Source organism: Stegostoma tigrinum, chromosome 2, assembly GCF_030684315.1.
Source record: "Stegostoma tigrinum isolate sSteTig4 chromosome 2, sSteTig4.hap1, whole genome shotgun sequence".
In the NCBI taxonomy this organism is placed as follows: domain Eukaryota; kingdom Metazoa; phylum Chordata; class Chondrichthyes; order Orectolobiformes; family Stegostomatidae; genus Stegostoma; species Stegostoma tigrinum.
In genome coordinates this window covers 149,746,612-149,764,845 of record NC_081355.1, presented here as the reverse complement: position 1 = coordinate 149,764,845, position 18,234 = coordinate 149,746,612, and the positions used below count along the sequence as shown (strand labels likewise).

The following is an 18,234-nucleotide window of genomic DNA, read 5'->3' as shown; positions in this document are numbered from 1 at the left end:
TAATAATATCTTCCTATTGCAGGGTGACCAGAACTGTACACAGTACTCTAGAAGAGGCCTCACCAATGTCCTGTACAACCTCAAAATGACATCCAAATCCCTATACTCAAAAGGTCTGAGCAGTGAAGGCAAATGTGCTAAATGCCTTCTTAACCACCCTGTCAATATATGACACAAATTTCAAAGAACTATGTACCTGAAGTCCTAGGTCTTTCTGTTCTACAACACACAGGGCTCTATCATTAATTGTTTAAGTCCTGCCATTGTTTGTTTTACCAAAATGCAATGCTTTGCATTTGTCCAAATTAAACTCCATTTGCCACTCCTCAGCCCATTGACCCAATTGATCAAGATCTCTTTGTAAACTTAGATAACTTTCTTCATTGACTACAATACCACTAATTTTGGTGTCATTGCATAGTGTCAGACTTACTAACTGTATCTCCTAAATTCTCATCCACATCATTTATATAAATGACAAAAAAGTGGACCCAGCACCTATCCCTGCAGATCATTATTGGTTACAAACCTCCAGTATAAAAAAAACAACCCTCCACTATCACCCACCATCTCCTATTGTAAAGCCAATTTTGTATCCAATTGGCAAGCTCAGCCAGAACTTAATTATTGAGGGGCATAAAGAGAGTGATTTTCTCTCCAGGGCAAACTTGCCCCTTTCTTTCCCTTCTCACCACCTCTATTGCTATCTCTAGTGAGATGAAATAGCACTTAAATTCCTACACAGAGGCTGGTATCTCATCACTACGTCACCTATTCTTCACAAATGCACAGTATACTGGCTGCAACCAGTCAGCTCAGAGTCTCTGAATCCCCGTTTATATCTCTCATGCAGATATCCCTGATTGGCCCAGAACAACTCTAATCAAGAATCTCATAATCAATGAATTCCACCTGGTCCCAATCACTACAAACACCACATATATGTCATGACATCGCTCATATTCCTCTGTCATGTTTTTCTCCAAGTATTGAGCTTGCTGATAGTTAGTCTTCACTGCCATCCTTAGCTGTCCATTCTAGAGAGCAGGTAATCTCTGCCTATTGTAATTAAGTCCAAAATGTCTTTACCCTCTCTCTTCTAAATTTGAGGCTATGCCCTCTTGCAGTATCTATGACTAGGTCAGAAATCCTGATGTTTGCCCCATCCATCACTTTAGTGACTTGAATGTGTCTACAAGATTATACTTTGATCCTTTGCTTTGATCATCCTTTTTGCTACTATGAACATTCCCAGCTTCTGCAACCTCTTGTAAAGACACAAGAACGAAATCACAGTTATTGATTTAATTGCCCGTCATCACACTCTCCCCAACGCTTGCATGCCTTACCTAATTAAGTGATTTGAACAGCACAAGTGCTGCAGATTGGGATTATTAATGTTTCAAATCTGGTAACCCTTCTTCAGAACCCTTTCTATTTTATTTTTATTCTGTTCCCTTATGGTTAACTGCTGCTAATTCCTACACTTGTGCCTCTGAGGAGGTCATCATGCAGTCTGTTTTCATAGTCTGCCTCTGCCTTTTTGGCCCTTCTTCGGTGCTGACATCTGAAATATCTGTAACTGTGTTTTCATTTCTCTTAAATTCCATTCCTGCACATGGCAATGGTTTGGGAACCAGGCAAAAGATAGGGTTTTTGACCTCAGTCTTGCATGTATAGACCTCTATATAATGTGCATCCAACCTTCTCTATTTGCATTTGCATCAACCATTCCTTTCTTTCTGAAGCTTTAAGGGTATAGTTATTGCACAATAGACAGCATATTAGTGATGTATGGCAATTATGCCTAATTAACACATGCAAATTAATTAATTAGAAGCTCGACTTCTGTAACTAAACACTCTGGGGTTTAATTTCCTCTGCCAGTGCAACAGTTAAACCATTTGCACAAAATTCCTTTGTCCCTTTAACGCAATGTTTAAGCCGCCCTGTTTATTTTAATTGGCTTAACGACTTTGCTAAAATAACCCGCAAACACATTTTACACAAGCACATTAATCAATGTGTTTTACCAGACAAAATTAAACCCTTGGGAGAAATATCTCAATCATTGGTCATTTTTATACTGAATTATTACCATGTGGTAAATGCAGTCAAAGCATCAAGGCTGCTTTGGGCAAATTAATTTCCATACATTAGCATAGGGAGTGTGTTTCATTCTCACCTGTTGAGTTGATAGATTTGAATAATTCCAACTAATTTCTGATAAGAGGTCGTCCCATCAATGATAAGTTAAAATGCTGTATATCAGAATTTTCAGTGGCCACCTGACCAGTTAGTGAATTAATTTACTGTGACATTACATCCTTGAAAAGTCTGGACGTAGACAAAGTAGGATATCATCCTTGGCAGAAAGCATTCGATAGTACAGAAGGAAAATAGATTTGCAGATTTAAACAGCAAAAATATTGTGTCAATTTCAGACAAATTTTGCCAGATGTAAAGTAGCCACAATTGCATTTTTATAAAAACCAGACTGGCCATTCGGTTGGGGAACCCTGCTGAAGTGCAAGATCCTGAAATAGCAGTTTCATCAATGTCAGTATATGTATCACATGTACACCCTTCACTGAACAGGCTTCTTTTTAAATAAAAGCAGAAATGCAAATGCTGGAAAAACTCAGCAGCTCTGTTAGCATCTGTAGAGAGAGAAATAAAGTTAACATTGCAAGTCCAATGTGACTACTTCATATTAGATTTCAGTGTTTGAAGATTGATCAGTAAGTTTGGAAATGACAGGAAAATGGTGGGGTGGTATACAATGAGATGAATAACCTCAGATTAGGAGGTTATAAATGGATGGTCAGGTGGGCTGGTCCGTGCAAATAGAATTCAATCTGGATAAGCGTGAGGGATGTACTGGTTGAGACAAACAAGGTAATGCATGCTGATTACAGGGCTGTGGGAAGTACTGAGGATCAGAGAGACTTTGGTGTGCACATACACCAGTCCCTAAGGTAACAGGACATAATGTGGAGATGCTGGTGTTGGTCTGGGGTGGACAAAGTCCAAAGTCACATGACAACAACTTACAGTCCAACAAGTTTATTTGAACTCTCAAGCTTTCAAGCACAGCCCCACTTCACCTGACGAAGGGGCTGTGCTCTGAAAGCTTGTGATTTCACATAAACTTGTTGGATGATAACTTAGTGGCATATGACTTCTGACTTTGGTAACAGGACAGGTAGATCAAAGTGGTTAAGAAGGCTTATGAGATACTTGCCTTTATTAGTCTTTATTATTAGAGTTTAAGAACAGGGAGGGTTATACTGGGACTGCATAAAAAAGTTAATTAGGTCACAGAGTATTGTGTACAGTTCTGGGAGGAATGTGCTGGCACAAGAGAGGGTGCAGAGGAGATTTATCAGGATGTTGCCTTAGCTGGAGAGCTTTTGTTACAAAGAGAGTTAGGACAGACCAGCGTTGTTCTCCTTTTGAGCAGAGGAGACTGAGGGGGTTACATGACTGAGATGTTTCAACTTATGAGAGGCATCAATAGGCTACACAGGAAGAAACATTTCCCCTTGGTCGAGGGTTCAATGGCCAGGGGCATAGATTTAAGGCAAGGTGCAGGAGGCTTAGAGGAGATGTGAGGAAAAGTGTTTTCACGTAGAATTTGATGGGAATCTGGAAATCATTGCCTGTAAGGGTGGTAGAAACCCTCATAATATTTAAGAAATATTTAGAGGTGCATTTGGTATGTCAAGACATATAAGGATATGGGTCAAGGGCTGGAAATGGGACTGTTGTAATTAGGTGGTTGTTTTTGAACTGGAATTGATGGGTCAAAGGGCCTTTTTCTGTGCTGTAGGCCTCTGTGACTTCTTAAATTCCAGTTTCATGTTTCTTCAACTTAAGTTTTCAATCTTCTGTTTTTGTTACAGGCCTTCTCCCATATCTCCCCACACATAACAAGCCACATAATGTGATAAGAAATCCAATGGCTAAACACTTATTCAAATCATTAGGTATTGAGGAGTAACTCAAAGAAAGAAAGAGAGTTTGAGATAGAAGGATGAAATTCCAGAGTTTAGGGGGCCAGGCGGCAAATGACACAGCCACCAATAGTGGAACAATTACAATCAGAGATCTCAGGAGGCCATGGAAGACTTTGTGAAGAAGGGTGGGAATTCTGATAATGGAGCATTGTTTAATTACAAGCCAGTGAAGGCTGGCAAGCAGTGAGCAATAGGCAATGGTGCCGTACAAGTGTTGGTGTGAAAGAGAACAAATGCAGCAGAGTTTTGGATGACCTTAAGTTTATAGAGGATGGAATGTGGGATTCCCAAATCCAGCACATTTGAATTGTCAAGTCTACAGATAAAGTATGTATGGGGGTTTCTCTAACTGGTGAGCTAAGCCAAGGCTGGAGTTAAATGAGTGGCAAAGGTGGAAATAACCTGAGTGATGGTCTGGCATAGGGGAGCAAATTCAACTATGCATTAATTATGTTGTTTTGACTCCTTTAGAAACCATGCAAAGAATACAACAGGCAAACCTGTATGAGTTGCTTGTTGTCTATTTGTCTCAAAGGCACCCAGTGCCTGATTGAGGGATACGGCATTGGGTATGGTGTTCCTTTGAAAGTTACCCCTACCCTTGCTGCCAGACAACTGTTCACCTTTCCTTACCAGTCCTTAGCCATTCCTGCCACCATTTAATTCTGGTCTGGATTGTTCTGCAAACCTGGGTCTCCAGTGGGTGTCAATCCAACAGCATCCACCAACACCTCAATGTTTAACAGAGCTGCTGGCCTCTGATTGGCTGGTGGTTCTTGATGGTAGGACTTCTTTCCTGATCTTGTGGAAGACCCACTTGAGACCTATCAACTGACGTGATGGTGTATAACATTGGTGAACCTTCCTGGAAGACATAGCGTCAGCTCTCCACCAGTGGCTGACAACCCGCACTGGTTTCTTAAAGTTCCCCATATATTTAAATAGATTCTGACCTAAACTTCCTGTCCCCACAGTAACCTTACGAGCAGACTAATGGTACATTTACAGAGTCGACATGTGGAAATACGTGCTGGAAGTTTGAGAATAAAATTATGGGACAAAGAGCATCCCAGACTCATCACACTCAGGAGATCAGAGAAGTTTTTGAGGGAGTGCTATACAAAGTGTTGCTCAAAAGATACTTGCCTAGTTGGGTAAACTAGAACTAGGAAGTGCCATTTGAAAACAAGAGTTCTGCCATTTAAAATGGGGCTAATGAGGAATTTAATCCATCTGGTCGTTAACCTTTAGAATTTTCTTCCCAGCGAGCAATGGAGGTTGGCTGCCAACGAATATATTCAAGAATAGTCGGTTCTATTTTTGGTCCACATGGCCAATCAGGAAAGTGGAGTTAGGGTCACAATCTGATCACCATGACCCATTGAATGATGGCATGGCTCATTGGGCCAAATGGCCTACATCTGCTCCTGTTTCTTATGATGTTCCCAGTCTTCTATTAGAGGAGATTTCTGCTCATCCATCACTAGATGTTGAGCAAGCAGTCAGATAACTCACTGACTGTGGAGTTGGGAGAGGTGGTTCTACAATACAGTTGGGTGTTATCAGTATACAGACATAGGATCCAGGTGCTAAAGTAAGTCCAGCCTCTTAAGTCTGCTCCATCATTCAATAAAATCATGGTTCATCTTGTTTGCAATTTGACTTCCACATTCCCATCTACCTCCAGTAACATTTGATTCACTTACCTAGCAAGAATCTATCCAAAGTACAAGATCCAGTATGTCTCTTCTTCACCATTCAATCCACTACTGTCTAAAATAAAATTATTGATCCCACCTTGTGCTCTAGAGTTCTAAAGTTGCATAACCCTCTGAGAGGTAAATAATTCTACTCACCTCGGGTTGTATAGGGCTGACCCTAATTTTTAAACAGTCCCCCTGGTTCTGGGCTCACCCACTTGAGGAAATGTCTTTTCCACGTTCAACTTGTCAAAATTAAGCAGGATCTTGCATACTTCATTCAAATCACCCCTTGCTCTTTTAGACACTCTAGAGAAAACAAGTCTAGTCTGTCCATGAAACCTCATAACCGAACCCTCTTATTCCAGATATCAATGTAGTAAACATCCTCTGAATTGAAATGCCCTGTATTAGGTTCAATTAAGTTCAATTCCTCTCATAATTAAGGGCAGCATTTCATTAGCCTTCTTAAATACTTGCTGTACCTGCACACTAATCTTTTACACATTGAAACATGCCCACGTATGAAAATTGATGCTTTTTGGATTATGTCACCAATGAAGCACCATGTAGATGAGAAATAGAAAGTGTCCATAAGTAAAGCTGTGAGACACACTGGAAGTAACCCTGTAGGAGCAGAGAAACGATTGCAGCAATACTGTGAGTATGTTCAGGCGGAAGAGAATGAAACCAGGTGACTGTAGTCCCAGAGATAATGGGAACTGCAGATGCTGGAGAATTCCAAGATAATAAAATGTGAGGCTGGATGAACACAGCAGGCCAAGCAGCATCTCAGGAGCACAAAAGCTGACGTTTCGGGCCTAGACCCTTCATCAGAGAGGGGGATGGGGAGAGGGAACTGGAATAAATAGGGAGAGAGGGGGAGGCGGACCAAAGATGGAGAGAAAAGAAGATAGGTGGAGAGAGTATAGGTGGGGAGGTAGGGAGGGGATAGGTCAGTCCAGGGAGGACGGACAGGTCAAGGAGGTGGGATGAGGTTAGTAGGTAGATGGGGGTGCGGCTTGGGGTGGGAGGAAGGGATGGGTGAGAGGAAGAACCGGTTAGGGAGGCAGAGACAGGTTGGACTGGTTTTGGGATGCAGTGGGTGGGGGGGAAGAGCTGGGCTGGTTGTGTGGTGCAGTGGGGGGGAGGGGACGAACTGGGCTGGTTTAGGGATGCAGTAGGGGAAGGGGAGATTTTGAAACTGGTGAAGTCCACATTGATACCATTAGGCTGCAGGGTTCCCAGGCGGAATATGAGTTGCAGTTCCTGCAACCTTCGGGTGGCATCATTGTGGCAGTGCAGGAGGCCCATGACGGACATGTCATCAAGAGAATGGGAGGGGGAGTGGAATTGGTTTGCGACTGGGAGGTGCAGTTGTTTGTTGCGAACTGAGCGGAGGTGTTCTGCAAAGCGGTCTCCAAGCCTCCGCTTGGTTTCCCCAATGTAGAGGAAGCCACACTGGGTACAGTGGATGCAGTATACTACATTGGCAGATGTGCAGGTGAACCTCTGCTTAATGTGGAATGTCATCTTGGGGCCTGGGATAGGGGTGAGGGAGGAGGTGTGGGGGCAAGTGTAGCATTTCCTGCGGTTGCAGGGGAAGGTGCTGGGTGTGGTGGGGTTGGAGGGCAGTGTGAAGCGAACAAGGGAGTCACAGAGAGAGTGGTCTCTCCGGAAAGCAGACAAGGGTGGGGATGGAAAAATGTCTTGGGTGGTGGGGTCGGATTGTAAATGGCGAAAGTGTGGGAGGATGATGCGTTGTATCCGGAGGTTGGTAGGGTGGTGTGTGAGAACGAGGGGGATCCTCTTTGGGCGGTTGTGGGGTGGGGGGGGGGAGCGGGTGTGAGGGATGTGTTGCGGGAAATACGGGAGACGCGGTCAAGGGCGTTCTCGATCACTGTGGGGGGAAAGTTGCGGTCCTTGAAGAACTTGGACATCTGGGATGTGCGGGAGTGGAATGTCTTATCGTGGGAGCAGATGCGGCGGAGGCGGAGGAATTGGGAATAGGGGATGGAATTTTTGCAGGATGTTGGGTACTGTAGTCTGCAGACTACAGACTGCAGACTACAGACTGTAGTCCTACCTGGCTGGGTGACTGGAAAGAGGCTGTTGAGAATAGTTGCAGTCAACCATATCAAAATTGCAGGCAGATCAAGAAAGGCAAAGTTAAATAGTTTACGTTTGTCACAGTGTCATTGAATGTAGTTTAGTGACTTGACAATTATGCCTAGTTTGTACAGGCAGATGACTTTGATTAAAAACAAGCTCAATGTAATTTGTGTGATGATATCTGTTGGTTACAAAGCCTCTTGACCATACCTTTTCTCTCTATAATTAATCAATTTTTGGGCTAAAAAGCAATGTTAAGTATTCCAAGTGATAGCTTGCTCTTTCAAAGTAACGGGCTACAATGTTAGTAGTTTGCTTCAATTAAAATGCAGTGTCTGTTGACTCTGGAGTAGTTTAGTGCTGATGGAATTGCAATGATCCAGTGCCGTTCGGTGACAGAGCAGTTATTCCTCATGCTTGCAGTTTGTTGTCTTTTATGCTGGGCTCCTATGATGAAGGGTTAATAGACAACTTAAAGACTGTAGTAGATGAGGTATAATGTGAGTTTGTTTGAGGGCATGATCTCTACCAAACAGAGTGCGCAGTTTGAGCTTGGGGCATTTACAAGAAAGACTGAGCTGCATGAGGTGTATGAGCAGTGACAGGGCTATAGCTGCAGGAGTACAAGACTGACTTAATTTGAAGTGACAAGAACCTTTTGGATGACATTTGCTGGCATAATATCAGAGCTGATTATATTTTTTAAAAAGAAATTACGACATAATTGCCCTTGATCAGTAACCAGCCAACTTTCAATGTAAACCATTTACCATGGAACTACTGAGAGATAATTACAATTTAGCAATAACCAATAAGATAAACTTTTTTAACACCAAGCAGAAAATGCTCGAAGCATGCAGGAGCAATGAAATGGATCTCCTTGACCACAATACTGGTGTTTCAGAAACCTTGAAGCAAAATAATGGAAAGCTTGGATTGATAGCAAGATACTTAGGAGCAGGGGTAGATAGTTCAGCCCCTTGGGCCTGTTCCACCATTCAACGAGATCATGGCTGAACTGTAACCTAACTCTATATGCTTGCTCTTGGCTTAAATCCTTTAATTCCTTTGCTTAACAAAAATGCATCTATCTCAGATTTAAAATTACAACTGATCTGGCATCCACTGCCATTTGTGGAAGAGAGTTCCAACCATCTATCACACTTTGCATGTAGAAGTACTTCCTCACACCTCTCCTGAACAGACTGACCATAATTCCCAGATTATGCCCCTAGTTTTAGAGTCTCCAAGCAGTAAAAATAGTTTATCTTTATCTACTCTACATTTTCCTGTTGATATCTTGATCACTTTGATCAGATCACCCCTCAACCTTCTCAATTTTATAGAGAACAGGCCTAATTTGTGCATTCTCTCCTCATAATATCAGTGATATCACTGGTGTAGACATACATTGTACACCCTCTAAGGCCAGTATGTTCTTCCGAAAGTATGGTGCCCAGATCTGCTCAGAGCACTCCAAATGGGGCCTACCCAAGGTTTTGTATAACTGTAGCATAACATCTGTGTCCTTGTACTACAGTCCTATAGATGTAAAGACCAGCATTCCATTAGCTTTTTTGATTGTTATCTGCACCTGTTTGTGACATTTTAAAGATTTATGCACCTGATTCCTAGATGTCTGTTTGAACGTTCATTGTATTTACCCAATGGTGCACTCAGATAGATGTATCAGAAACACAATGGCTGTCATTCAATGGATGCACAATTGATGAGTGACCATGTACAGAATATCACAGCGGTGAATGGATGTTTTTGGGAGTTGTCTCCATAAGCCTCACCTCTGCCACTGGCCACATGAAGCCAACATACGAACAATGAGAGACTTGCAGCTCAAGAAGCATCAATGAGTAAACCATAAACATCCCGTTGTCTGTCTCACATATTCTATCTCTTCAGTACTCACCATAGTGAGGGTGCAGCCTTTGCCAGACATCCACAGACCGTCTCAGGAGGAGAAGGAACAGCAGGATGCAGGTCTCTTTTAGCTGTAGATGGGTTGTCCGTGAGTAGCTGCTGAGACTTCTGTTCTCTGGTAATTCATTATCATTACTCAATAACAATCAACTGGGGAGGCACGGTGGCTCAGTGGTTACCACTGCTGCCTCACAGTGCCAGAAACCTGGGTTCAATTCCACCTTTGGGCGACTGTCCGTGTGGAGTTTGCACATTCTCCCCATGTCTGTGTGGGCTTCCTCCGGGTTCTCCGGTTTCCTCCCACAGCCCAAAGACACGCAGGCTAGGTGGATTGGCCATGCTAAATTGCCCATAATTTTCAGGGATGTGTAGATTTCATGGGCTATAGGGAGATGGGTCTTGGTGGTATCTTCTGAGTGTCAGTGTGGATTTGTTGAGCCAAAGGGCCTATTTCCAGACTATAGGAATCCTATGATGATTCAACCTTTCAATCTGCCTGTTTTGGATTTGCAGAACTGCTGTTTCTCCTTAGCCAAATTATAGTCAATGAGTTATACAGCACAGAAATCGATCCTGCAGTCCAATTCGTCCACGCCAACTAGACATTCTTATCTGATCTAGCTCCATTTGACAGCATTTGACTCATATCTCTCTAAATCCTTCCTATTCATATGCCCATCCAGATATCTTTTAAATGTTGTATTTGTACCAACCTCCACCACTTCCTGTGGCAGCTCCTTCTGTACACGCTCCACCCTCTGCATGAAAATGTCACTCCTCAGATGCTTTTTAAATCTTTCCCCTCTCACCTTTAACCTATGCCTTCTGGTTTTGGAGTTCTATACTGTGGGGAAAAGACCTTGGTTATTCACCCTTGCGTGCCCCCATGGTTTTATAAACCTCTATAAGGTCACCCCTTAGCCTCCAATGCTCCAGGGAAAAATGCCCCAGCCTATTCAGCTTCTCCCTATAATTCAAACCCTCCAGTCCTGGCAAAACCCTTGTAAATCTTTTCTGCAGCTTCTCAAGTTGCAAGACTGTGAGAGCAGGTAGCCTGGGATAGCCGAGGGCAAGCCCTTGTGCGGAGTGCAAGTCCTGCATGGCTAGGCACTTGTGGACAAGTGGTGTTGAACTGTTAACTGTACTTCTTTGTTTTTCCATATTTTGGTAAGAAGGACTGTAATGTTCAACTTTTTAAGCTTTGTTTTCCTTTTTTGTTGCTTTGTGCCTGAGATTCTGTATCTAGGTACCTTTGTACATAAGGTAGTGTTGTAAGTGGTGACTTGTACACATTCCACTGTACTAATGTGAATACATGTGAAAGTAAACTTAATTCAGTTCAATTCAATAATGTCACCAACAGGTGCAGCATGACAATGCCTGTCCCTTTGACCAATGAAGGCAAGTATACCAAATGCCTTCTTCACCACCCTGTCTACCTGCGACTCCGCTTTCAAAGAACTATGCACCCGCACACCTAGGTCTCTTTGTTCCAGGGCCCTACCATTGGTTTGCCTCACTAAAATGCAAGACTTCACATTTATCAAAATTAAACTCCATCTGCCATTCCTCAGCTTATTAGCCCATCTGATCAAGGTCCCATTGTACTCTGAGGTAATCTTTCTCTCAGTCCACATTACCTATTTTGTTGTCATCTGCAAACTTAGTAACCATACCTCCTATATTCACATTCAAGTCATTTATATAATTGATGAAAAGCAGTGGACCCAGCACTGATCCTTTTGGCAATTGCTGGTCACAGGCCTCTAGTCCAAAAAACAATCCACAACCACCACCCTTTCTCCTATCTACAAGCCAATGTTGTATCCAATTGTAGATAATAGACAATAGGTGCTGGAGTAGGCCATTCGGCCCTTCAAGCCAGCACCACCATTCATTATGATCATGGCTGATCATCCACAGTCGGTATCCTGTTCCTGCCTTATCCCCATAACCCTTGATTCCACTACCTTTAAGAGCTCTATCCATCTCTTTCTTGAAAGTATCCAGAGACTTGGCCTCCACTGCCTTCTGGGGCAGAGCATTCCATATGTCCACCACTCTCTGGGTGAAAAAGTTTTTCCTCAACTCTGTTCTAAATGGCCTACCCCTTTTTTTCAAACTGTGTCCTCTGGTTCTGGACTCACCCATCAGCGGAAACATGCTTCCTGCCTCCAGAGTGTCCAATCCCTTAATAATCTTATACGTCTCAATCAGATCCCTTCTCATCCTTCTAAACTCAAGTGTACACAAGCCCAGTCGCTCCAACCTTTCAACATATGATAGTCCCGCCATTCCGGGAATTGACCTCGTGAACCTCCGCTGCACTCCCTCAATAGCAAGAATGTCCTTGCTCAAATTTGGAGACCAAAACTGCACACAATACTCCAGGTGTGGTCTCACCAGGGCCCTGTACAGCTGCAGAAGGACCTCTTTACTCCTATACTCAATTCTTCTTGTTATGGAGGCTTTCTTCACTGCCTGCTGTACCTGCATGTTTGCTTTCATTGACTAATGTACAAGAACACCCAGATCTCATTGTACTTCCCCTTTACCTAACTTGACTCCATTGAGATAGTAATCTGCCTTCCTGTTCTTGCCACCAAAGTGGATAACCTCACATTTGTCCACATTAAACTGCATCTGCCATGCATCCGAAAACTCACCTAGCCTGTCCAAGTCCACCCTGTATTCTCATAACATCCTCTTCACCTTTCACACTGCCACCCAGCTTTGTGTCATCAGCAAATTTGCTAATATTACTTTTAATGCCTTCATCTATATCATTAATGTATATTGTAAACAGCTGTGGTCCCAGCACCGAACCTTGCGGTACCCCACTGGTCACCGCCTGCCATTCTGAAAGGGACCCATTTATCACTGCTCTTTGCTTCCTGTCAGCAATTGGCTCGCTCGCCCTGGATCCCATGGGGTCTAACCTTACTAGCCAAACTAATTGTTGAGATAGAAATCGTCAATAAAAAAACTTTCCTAAAGTACACATCCAATAATACATCTTGAACTATTCCCTCTTTGCCTTGCTGTTTGTGCCTGTACAGTGATCCCTGTGCCAGGCCTACACAGTGCTATACCAGTGCCTGCAGCATGGCTCATGGAAGGCTGTTGACTTTCACTCAGGACACTGCAGATGGCTTCACCTTGAGAAGCTCGGGGTCTTGGGTACGTGAACTCAGATTGTCTAAGTATTCACAGCAGCAGTCCGGATCAGCTCACTGACAGCCAGCAGCGGGGACACTGGTGGATGTCAGTTATGGGAGCATTAATATTGTTATCATGAGCGAGGACAGCTCACCCATGTTCCATTTTGCCACTGTCAATCCCCACATGCGATATCTCAGTAAATCTTATCATTTGTTGGGCAGATTGCTGCTGTAAGAACCTGCAAGTTTCTTTGAACAGAGGGATCCACAATTACGCACCCTGAGCCTGCATAGTACAAAGCTGCATGGCAACAAGCAGATTGAACTCAGATAAAGGATCCACTGCAGCACCAAAATGTGTTGGGTTTCTACCTGCATTGCACTGGAAGCTGAGACTATATAACAAGTATGTGTGCAAGTGGGAGTTCGCCACCACTTGCACACTGAAAAAGATATATTCCAAACTTTGGGCAGAGCTCCCTGCCAGGTGGGAGTCTGATTCCTCAATGTTGCCTGACAGTGACAGTAGAGTGTCTGTCAGACCTTGCAATGTGCTGAGCATCTCAGTGTGCATATCCCTCTTTATCGTTTTGTATGTTCCCCCGCCTTAAGCCCCAATTTAAGTTCGCTGTAGCAATCTAGTCTGCTATTTCACCCTCACGGAGCTGGCGCATGAAATGCGCTTCACGTCTGCATTCCAAATTCTCTGCTACCCTACTTGGCTGCAGTCATTGTGCTGCTTCTTTCTGAGAGGTTTGCAGCAGCTCTCACTCATCCTGACAAGACTGCGGTATGTGGCCAGACAGTCATTTTACCAGGCAGCTCCTCTTGGTTAATAAAATTAGAAAGGAGAATCACTTAGCACATGGCTGGCAGCGTCCTTGGAGGGAGAAAGAGAATGAGCTGTTCCACTCACTGACATTATGTATCAGTATTTGAAAGCATAACTGCTGAAGGGAAAGATTGCAGTGGAAACAAGAGGATTATGGCCGCATCTTCCGCAGTTATCACTTCACGTGAGAGAACACAATGAGGGTTTTGTGAGGTAGAAAAGGGGCACAAGGCAAGAAAATACTTCTAACCTGAATGCCCTTGGTGATGATAGATGTAATCGGCCCTGCCACAGCTATCCTATAATCTGGAGCACTGTTTCTTCAAGAGAGCTCAGAAGATGCAGGCCCACTTTCAAGTTCTGTCTTGCTCACTCCTGTTACTTGTCCTCCAAGAGATGGGGCAGAATTTCACTGAATGTAATGCAGTGTGTTTTGGGTGATGTGCTGCTTTAACCTGATAGCTGCAGGCATACTGAAGCAACGAAAGGGGAATTTCAGGCTAACAGACTGGTACATGTGCAAGTGTAGAGTTTCAGAATGTTAGTCCTGATTGCTGATGGGCGAATGATGAATACGTACGGTGAGAGGTTAGTATTGTGATGTGTAGCAGATGTCGGCTAAAGATACATCCTCTGACATTGACCACCCATGTGACGTCATTGAACTCTTTGCAACACTGGTGCCAGCTTCTCAAAGACAATCTGAGGCAATTGATTATATTGGCCCCTGGGAAAGATTGCTTCTCTCTCCTTTGGATCTTCTGCACTAATGCTTCAAGCACTGAGTGGGAAATCTCAGGAGCTCTCTCTGTTCTGCTGCTCCATTTGTAAATATATCCTTGCAGCCACTTGCTGCAGACAGCTAGCTACTCCTGCACAATGAATACTGTTCCTCTTGCTGCCTAAAAATCTGCTCTCAGACAAAGCATTTTGTTTTATTTATTCATTTTCACAGTACAGGTATTGCTGCCAAGACCAGCATTTTACTACTTCTATTTTGTTTCCCTTAAAGAAGTGAAACTGGATTTTTTTTGAGATTGGCTGTTGTCCAGGTACTGAAGATCATCTCTCAATTCCACTGAGTGAGGAGTTTCAATATTTTGACCTAATAATGATAAAGGAATAGCGGCATATGTCAAAGGCAGGATGGTGTCTGGCTTGGAGAAGAATATAAATCTGAAGGTGGTTAATTCTGCCAGCTACCCTTGCTCTTCCAGCTGGTAGATATCATAGAATCGAAACCACTGCCAGAGAACCTGCTACAATATGTCCTGCAGACAGTACATAGTGCAGTTTTGGTTTGCCAGTGGTGGGAAACTGGACTTTAAAGGAAAGAGTACTAATCAAATAGACTGCTGTTTCCTGGATCATTTTGAGCTTCTGCAGTGTTGTAGCTAACTTCATCCACATTTGTTGAGTATTCCATCACACTTTCACATATTAGTTGTTAGAGGAGCTTTTGAGAGTCAGAAGGTGTGTTGTTAAGCAAGAATCAGAAGATACATTGTTAAATTTGAGAGGGTGCAGAAAACGTTTTCAAGGATGTTGCTAGGGTTGGAGGGTTTGAGCTACAGGGAGAGGCTGAACGGGCTAGGGCTTTTTCCCTGGAGCGTTGGAGGCTGAGGAGTGACCTTATAGAGGTTTGTAAAATCATGAGGGGGCAAGGATAGGGTGAGTAGCCAAGGTCTTTTTTCCTGGGGGGGGGGGGGAGTCTAAAAGGTCATAGGTTTAAGGCAAGAAGGGAAAATTTAAAAAGGATCTGAGGGGTAGCTTTTTCATGCCGAGGGTGGTGCATGTATAGGACGAACTGCCACAGGAAGTGGTGCAGTCTGGTACAATTATGACATTCAAAAGGCATCTGGATGGGTACACGAACAGCAAGGTTTGGAGGGATCTGGGCCAAATGCTGGCAAATGGGACGAGGTCTGATTGGGCTGTCTGGTCAGCACACACGAGTTCGACCGAAGGGTACGTTTCCGTGCTGTATGACTGTATAACTCCCAAAAGAAGTGCCTGTTGTAATTGCCATGATATTTGTGTGGCTGGTCTAGTTGTGTTTATGATCTATGGTAATCATCCCTAGGATGTTGATCTGGTGCTTCAGCATTAAACATCAAGGGCAGGTGGTTAGATGCTGTCCTATTGGGAGATGGTTATTGATTAATGTTGTGGTTGTTACTGTCCAAAGCTGGATGTTGTACTGTAGATGACTTCATTCTTTCAGGAAAGGTGAGTGGAATTAAATGCTGTATGATTATTGGGGAAGCATCCCAGTTTTGACCTTTTGACAGAGCAAAGGTGATTGACAATGGGCATACAAAGCACGTTTGTAAAGCCATAACTCAGATGGTTGCTGCTACATTGGTCCAGTCCCATCCAAACTAATCTCCAGAGCACATGACCTAGATCTCTGTTCCACCCTCTGCAACTGGATCCTCAACATCCTGATCCATAGACCACAATCAGTGAAGATATACAACAGCACCTCTTCTGTGACAATCCTCAGCATTGGTGCTCCACAAGAATGTGTGTTCAGCCTCTTACTGTACTACGTGTACACTTGTGACTGTGTGGCCAAATTTTGTCCAAACTTCATCTACAAGCTCAATGATGACACCACTGTTGTCGGCCAAATATCAAACAATGACGAGACAGAATACAGAAAGGAAATAGAATGTTTGGTGTTGTGGTGCAAAGCTGACAATCTCTCCCTCAATGACAGCAAAACTAAAGAACTGATCATTGCCTTTTAGGAAGAACAGAGGACACGCCCCAATCGGTATCAATGGAGCTGAGATGGAAAGGGTCAAGAACATCAAGTTCTTTCAAGGGACGATAACTAACAATCTGTCCTGGACCACCCATGTAGATGCCATAGTCAAGAAGGCTCATTCAGGAGGCTAAGGAAATTTGGCATGTCCAGAAGAACCTTCACCAAATTTTACAGATGTTTCATACAAGGCATTCTATCTGGTGCATAAGTATGGCGACCGATCTGTCCAAGATCTTAAGAAACTACAGAAAGTTATGAACATAGCCCAGACCATCAGGCAAGCCAACTTCCCCCCATTGACTCCATCTACACTTCTGGTTGCTGTGGAAAGATAGCCAACGTCATCAAGGACCCATCTCACCTTGCTTATAATCTTTTCCAACCTCTTCCACCAGGCAGAAGATATGAAAGCTTAAACACATGTACCAATGGGTTCAAGAACAACTTCTACCCCACTTCTATTAGACTGCTAAATGGCCCTTTCAAATTTCAAATCTAATGTTGATCTTCCTTTTGTGCATCTCCTGTGCAGCCATAACTTTGTATGCATCACTCTGTTCAATCGCCCTATGATCTGTATTTTCTTGTATGTTATGATCTGCCAGTACGGCATGCAAAACAAAACTTTTTACTGTACTTATGTACATGTGACAACAATAAATCAAATCAAATCAAACAAGAATGTCAGTACAAATGACAGTGGTGACATGCAGCCTAAAGATCATGAGCCATAACTGACTTTGATTGACACTCATTAGAGAGTGAATTAAATGGAGCTCCCGTGATATTTCAATCTCACCAGGCCACAGTGGGATCCTGTGGTCAGCCAGTACATTTAATATTTCTGTGTAATGTCTCAAAGTGGTATTAGTCTAAAGACCATTTCTTTTTATGTTGCTGTAGTTTTGATTGTGGACTGAAATAGGAAAATGACTGTTTTCAAATCAAGGATTGTGGAAGCGATTGCTGCACTTTGTTTAAAAACAAATAATTGAAACTCATTGTACATGGACGTTACATGACTGCTTTGTTTACATGAGCTGCTCCTTTGTCAGATGAAGTTACTGACCAGGCCTATATCCCTGGTCATCGTAGGGGAGAGATGTAGTAACCGGAACTAGCCGATCTTATTGACTACCAGGTCCTTGATTGGGATTGTTAACCTGGGCCAATCAGGAAGCCCTGGCTGACCAATATTAACAGGGGATTTACAGTCCCCTGAGTTCAGGTGACTCACTTCAAGTTGGCTGGCCACAGCCAGTGTACTGTGCATGTGTAAATAAAGGATGACTTGATAACAGGATACCAGCCTCTATACAGTTATGCCAGTTAACATTAATTAATGGTAATTTATTTGATCTCTGGTATGGAGGGATTGTCTTATGGGCAATTATGCAGAAGGGCTGGAACCAGGGGATCAAAATGAGATTCAGCTGGCAACAAGTAGCTGATTGGTTTGTGGAGTTGTGACCATCTATGGATAACAAAGGCCTTCTGCCAGTCAATAATTAAGTGATTGGTTAAGTGGTAGATCTCTGCAGAAATCCTGAAGAAAGCCAGATCTCACCTTCCATCTGTTGTTTTGCAGTTATAAGCTGTTGTTTTTAATAAATAAGTCAGAGACTTTATAATTTGTGAACCAGTCATTCTGTGCCTTCTACAAGGAATTAGAAAGTACCTGGAGAAAAAAAAAATGAAGAAC

General features: G+C 43.2%; 1 protein-coding gene across 4 annotated transcripts in view; it reads left to right on the top strand.

The window, feature by feature from the left end:
• xylb (xylulokinase homolog (H. influenzae)) overlaps nt 1-18,234 on the top strand; it is a 280,173-nt gene that overhangs the window by 239,280 nt on the left and 22,659 nt on the right. Inside the window, exon 19 of one of the 4 annotated variants that reach the window (XM_059640103.1) lies at nt 16,513-17,654. The exons of the other annotated variants lie outside the window; for them this stretch is intronic. Coding sequence (XP_059496086.1) covers nt 16,513-16,554 — 42 coding nt within the window. The 3' untranslated portion in view covers nt 16,555-17,654. Of the gene's footprint in view, nt 1-16,512; nt 17,655-18,234 lie in introns of those variants that run through there. 4 annotated transcript variants of the gene reach the window in all.